Source organism: Enhydra lutris, unplaced genomic scaffold (assembly GCF_002288905.1).
Source record: "Enhydra lutris kenyoni isolate GAN:26980312 unplaced genomic scaffold, ASM228890v2 scaffoldscaffold13, whole genome shotgun sequence".
Lineage (NCBI taxonomy): Eukaryota > Metazoa > Chordata > Mammalia > Carnivora > Mustelidae > Enhydra > Enhydra lutris.
Genome location: NW_019154097.1, coordinates 18,346,535 through 18,352,880, shown reverse-complemented (window position 1 = coordinate 18,352,880; position 6,346 = coordinate 18,346,535). Strand labels below are relative to the sequence as shown.

The 6,346-nt window shown below is 42.6% G+C and overlaps 1 protein-coding gene across 1 annotated transcript; it reads left to right on the top strand.

Annotated features, from left to right (window-relative positions):
- The first annotated feature begins 4,361 nt into the window (after nucleotides 1–4,361).
- LOC111146133 (olfactory receptor 2K2) lies at nucleotides 4,362–5,318 on the top strand. The gene is given in 1 exon segment (XM_022501540.1): nucleotides 4,362–5,318. A coding segment is annotated over 1 exon segment (951 nt). The 5' UTR covers nucleotides 4,362–4,367.
- Nucleotides 5,319–6,346: the final 1,028 nt, after the last annotated feature.

Here is a 6,346-nt window from a genome sequence, read left to right as displayed (position 1 = left end):
GACTCGATCCCAGGACACTGGGATCATGACCTGAGCCGAAGGCAGCTGCTTAACCAACTGAGCCACCCAGGCGTCCCGTCACAGACAAACTTTTATAGAGGTAGTTTAGCCGGGCTATACACAGGTGGCCAATGAGATTGCAATACATAGAGAAAACTTCACAGTCATGTTAGGTCACACACAGGCGGCCAATTGAATTACAATTCACCCTAGTAGATATATGCGTGCCCCACTGATTGGCTGTCTCAACCTGGCCTGACCTGCCCTTGTATCTGGGCTTTGCAAGTAAGTTCCTCTGGGAGGGGCAGGATCAATCTAAGTTTACTAAATAGGGTCAATCTAAGTTTACTGCATAAACAACAAAATGGCTCCCTCTGATTAAGTAGGCCCTTACAATTTCTTTTTAGGTGAAAATTGTGTTTAGAAACTAAGATCTGGGGACCCTTGGGTGGCTCAGTGGGTTAAGCCTCTGCCTTCAGCTCAGGTCATGATCTCAGGATCCTGGGATGGAGCCCCACATCAGGCTCTCTGCTCAGCAGGGAGGCTGCTTCCTCTTCTCTCTCTCTGCCTGCCTCTCTGCCTACTTGTGATTTCTGTAAAAAAAAAAAAAAAATCTTAAAAAAAAAAGAAACTAAGATCTGGGTGCTAGATCTGTCCATTGCTACTGAGGGCTCATTGCTTTAAGGCCCTCCTCAATATGTGTATTGAGTAAAATTTCTGATTACACAGTAAATGTACTGTGTAATCAGAAACTTTTAAGAGAAAGTTTACTCTTAAACCATTTGTCCTAAACAACTGATGTTGTTTAGGACAAGTGGTTTAAGAGTAAACTTTCTTCTCATAAACTCTGAAAACTGGGGAGTAGTTCCACAAATGAAAAAATGTGTATCTTAGAATTCTAGGGATATCTTTTCTCTGTAGACTGTTAAATATTCTACTGTGTAATCATTCAAGAAAAAAAATTAGAAAAATATATTAAAAATTTAAATTCAATTAATTAACATACAATATATTATTGGTTTCAGAGGTAGAGGTCTGTGATTCATCAGTCTTATATAATACCCAATGCTCATTACATCAGATACCCTCTTTAATGTCCATCAGTCTGTTACCCCATCCCTCTACCTGCCTCCCCTCCAGCAACCCTCAGTTTGTTTTCTATGATTAAGAGTCTCTTATGGTTTGTCTCCCTCTCTGGTTGTGTCTTGTTCTATTTTTTTCCTCTCTTCGCCTATGATCCTCTGTTTTGTTTCTTAAATTCCACATATGAATGAGATCATAGGATGATGGTCTTTCTCTGATTGACTTATTTCGCTTAACATAGTACCCTCTAGTTCCATCCATGTCACTGCAAATGGCAAGATTTCTTTTTTTCTTTTTTTTGATGGCTGAGTAATAGTCCGTTGTGTGTGGGAATAGAAGACTTTGTTTTTATGAGTTCTTTGAAATTATTTTGGGAGAACTGTGGCTCACTCTATCTCAGTTTTTAAAAGTTTGGTATAATTGGATCATTGGGACATTTTCCCTCAAGGATCTGAAGTTTCAAGCCTCTGTATATTATAGCTGCTGAACTTTAAATTGCTCAGGGACAACAAGTATTCCCCCAAACAATAGATGATTTAAATTTATGTAGTAAGTTGGTTGCTGTCCTTTGGCACTTTTAGTTATGGAGGTGACAGTCAGTAGTTTTGAAAGAAATGGATTGCAATGTTGATTTTTATTTTTTAAAATTTTTTATTTTTCAAAAAGATTTTATTTATTTATTTGTGAGAGAGAGAGTGCACGAGCAGGCAAAGTGGCAGGCAGAGGCAGAGAGAGAAGCAGGCTCCCCACTGAGTAAGGAGCCCAATATGGGACTCGATCCCAGGACCCTGGGATCATGACCTGAGCCGAAGGCAACAGCTTAACCGACTGAGCCACCCAGGCATCTCCAATATAGATTTTCATATAATATGTTTAACATTTTAAGTATGGATGCATTCATTCTTGCACATAGCTAACTTTATGAAGTTCATCATAAAATAATATTTGGGGTTGGTGACAGGGAATTTAGATGAGAGGACAACTTTTCTTGGCTACTATTTTTTTTAAAGATTAAAGAAAAAATTTTAAGTAGTGTTTATATACAGTGTGGGGCTTGAGCTCACAACCTTAAGCTCAAGAATCTTGTGCTGCACGGACTGAGCCACCCAGGTGCCTATATTTTTAAACACTAAGAAAATATCAAGTCTCTGGCAACTGGACTGATTTTTCATTCTAAAAAAATATTGTGTCTTTTTTGCTAGTCTTAAGAGTAACACACACACACACACACACACACACACACACACACACACACACTTAGTTACTTTAAAATAATTTCTCTCTTTCTCTTTTTAAAAGATTTTATTTATTTGTTTGGCAGAGAGAGAGAGACAGTGAGAGAGGGAACACAAGCAGGGGGAGTGGGAGAGGGAGAAGCAGGCTTCCTGCCGAGCAGGGAGCCTGATGCTGGGCTTGATCCCAGGACCCTGGGATCATGACCTGAGCTGAAGGCAGATACTTAATGATTGAGCCACCCAGGCACCCCTAAAATAATCTCTTATAATAATAAAATAAAATTTTTGTACAGAATTTCTTAAATATAAAATCTGGCAGAGAAATCCCTAAGAAATAACCTGTTAACTAAGAAATGAGTAAGAACGCCTTACTGTACTGATGTAAGAAAAATGGAGCTCTTGGGAGGAGAAGCAGAGACTCTGCGGGCTCAAGGACCGGAAAGGAAAGTCCTGCTGATAGGCATTCCCTAGAATACCAACAGCATCCTGGGCAGGAGCTGATAACGTCTGGACCTACCATGCAAGCTGCTGGGGGACTGGAGAGTAAAACAGGATACAGCGGAAGGGCTTGCCAATAGGCTGGGAATGAGATATAGTGGGGGAGAAGTCACGGAGAATAATGTGATATAATGAAAACTGTTGGATAAATGCTACGCTCCTGCTCTAGGGGCATGATAGAAGATATCGCCCCCAACATGATTACACCATCACCCTGTGTGCCAGCTTTTGAAATACGGGGAACTGGGAGGCAAATGATAACACTGGCTCACGTGGAGAAACCAAGAAGGAACACCAGGAACACCGGTGATAAGAAAGTAAAGAGGGTAACATTGTAAGTAAACCAAGAAAGTGAAGAGTGAAACATTATAAGTAAACGGTATCAGGGAGGAATCTGCCTGTGAGAGAAAGAGCAAAGGTAGGATGTGCCCAGGGAACAGGACGACAGCGGGGAAAGTTTCAGAATGAGGATATCTGAAAATAGAACGGAAAGGACTAGTAGGGAAGGGGGAACGATGGAAGGTGAAGAAGACCAGTGTCCGTGCAGAAGCGAGGCATGCAATTGTCTTCTTTCTGTTCACATGGAATGTAAGAAAACCAAACCATTCAGCGTCCTGTTTATAATTAGATGATCTGTAATCTTCTTTTCCAGGAGATTTTAAGATAGCTTAAAAAGGGAGTTTCATTTCTGCATCCTTGAGATCTTCGTAGGTTTTAATGTAGAGGGAGGCTGTTGCCTGGGAGTCTTATTCAGCACGACTTACGTACTCATGAAGGTACGGGTCTCAACACTGAATGGGACCGTGCCGCGGACGTGTCGGTGTTTGAGTAAGGTGGCTTATTTTGTGTGACTTGTAAACTGGATTTTCAGTATCATCAGAAAGGGTCCCTACAATGCTTTAAACAATGTCATCATTTCTGAGACAAGTGTGTGGACCTCCAAGCTACTCGCTGGGAAGGAAAGAGTATATTTAGACCAAGAGCTTTGTAGTCCCAGAACAAATTCATTGATTTGTTTCAGTATCCCTCCTCTTCTTCCACTGAAGATCATCACTATTTATTTATTTATTTATTTATTTTTTACAAACCTGCTTTCTTTACTTCCCTTATCTGGCTTAATTTTCTAATCTGTGTTCAGTTTATTCAGTGTACATTCCTGTTTTTTGTTGCACGGTACTTTCACATCTTTGCTGGGAAACTACCGTGTGCCAAGCATAGGAGAGCAGGCTGAGATCCAGGTATTAAATGTGTTTATTCTTGTTTTCAAGTTGATTCTTTTCTAAATTTTGCTGTGGAAGAATCAATTTTTTTTATGTAGATCAAACCTGTTCTCACACACACACACACACACACACACACACACACACACACCCCTTTTAGGTCAGTAGGTAAGTGCTGTGATTTCTTGTGGTAAAATTGTATTTATGATAGTGAAAATAAGTTTGAAAGTGTTTTCTTAACGAAATGAACTTGACGCTTGATGCATCTCTTTGTGTCTCAGATGAAAGGGAGAGAGTATTATTAGAATAACTACAGGTGCAAAAAAAGGAAATGCAAGGAGAAAACCTCACCGTTTGGAGCTTTTTTTTCCTGGAGGGTTTTTCTAGATACCCAACATTAGAGATTGTCCTCTTCGTCTTCAGCCTTGTGATGTTCCTGATAACCCTCTCGGGCAACAGCACTCTGATCTTGATCACTGTCCTAGATGCACGCCTCCAAAGCCCCATGTACTTGTTCCTTGGAAATCTCTCTTTCATGGATATTTGTTACACATCTGCTTCCATTCCCACTTTGCTGGTGAACGTGCTGTCATCCCAGAAAACCATTATGTTTTCTGGGTGTGCCGTACAGATGTATCTGTCTCTTGCCATGGGCTCCACAGAGTGCGTGCTCCTGGCCGTGATGGCGTACGACCGCTACCTGGCCATTTGCAACCCCCTGAGGTACCCCGTCCTCATGAACAGGCAGGTCTGTGTGCAGATGGCTGCTGCCTCCTGGGTGACGGGTTGTCTGACCGCCCTGCTGGAAACCAGTTTCGCCCTGCAGGTACCCCTCTGCGGGAATCTCATTGATCACTTCACATGTGAGATCCTGGCCGTGCTGAAGTTAGCTTGTGCGGAGTCACTGCTCGTGGACATGGTCATGCTGGTGGTCAGTGTGCTCCTCCTGCCGATCCCGATGCTCTTAATTTGCATCTCTTATGTCTTCATCCTTTCCACCATCCTGAGAATCAGCTCAGCCGAGGGAAGAAGCAAAGCTTTTTCGACCTGTGGCGCGCACTTGACCGTGGTGATCTTGTATTATGGGGCTGCCCTCTCCATGTACCTATAGCCTTCTTCCTCGAGCTCACAGGAAGTAGATAAAGTCATCTCACTGCTCTATGGAGTGCTGACCCCTATGTTGAACCCCATCATTTACAGCTTAAGAAACAAAGAAGTCAAAGCTGCCATGAGAAAAGTGCTGGGCCAGATACCATTGTATCGAACACATGAAAGTCTCTGACTCAGGGGTGCGCTCTTGGCAGAATTCACCAGAAATTCTGTTCACCCTTAGAACGCTGATGTCACCCCTAGCCCTATAATTTTACAGTTGGGACATATGTGCACACCGAAGACATTATCTGTGGATAATAGTAGGTTCCAGTTGGCCTTTGGTAATATTTTCTGTCTGCTATGTTTCATGGCTAGAGAAGCTTTGGTCTGTAACATCCTCCCACATTTGCCCCCTGAGCAGGCATGGATGAATTCGGTCGGTGAATGTTGGTGCCAGAAGAAATTGGTGTATGTTCTCTCTGTAGATCTTTCTAGAATGAGGTGGGCATGTAAAAATACAAAGAAACAAATAATAGAGATTGGCCTTGATTACGCAAATGAGAAAATGAGAGAAAAATCAAAAGACTCGCTCAACGTCACCCAGTTGCAGAGCTCAACCTGCAACCTTTTCCTCCTCTTGTCTCCATGGAGCATATTCTGCTGCTGCTGTGGCCGCTGCCTCGTCACCCTTCCTCCTTCAGAACCCTGGGTGGAAGGTCCTGACTTTCTGACTAAAGCCCCCCAGTGCCTGTGTGATTGGCTCCCCTGCCGACCTGCCTTCTCTAAGCTCATAGATCCTTGTGTAAATTGGATCCATTTCTTAGCCCGTATCCCGCCCCCACACGAAGGCTTTCTGGTGTGTCAGCTTTTTCTCCTTATTGGATGATTGACTTCACGAGGGCAGGAGGACCTGTAATAGTGCCCCCTTTGTGTTTACAGCAGTCGTTCAGTAAACTCATACATTCACCAGCTTTGAACTAATCTCCTTGAGAAGAAACTACCACCTCTGGAGAGGGTGAAGGAACACCACAGGACGATGAGGTTTCTCGCTTTAAAAATATGCAGCGATTGCAGACACCATGTTTCTATTAGTTGCTTTAAAACTTTTTTTTTTGTTGTATTAAAATACTGCCTGTTAAAAATGCAGACTCTAGGCCACTACTCCCAGATATTCTGATTCAGTGGCTCTGGGGTGAGGTCCTGATAGTCTGCATTTAA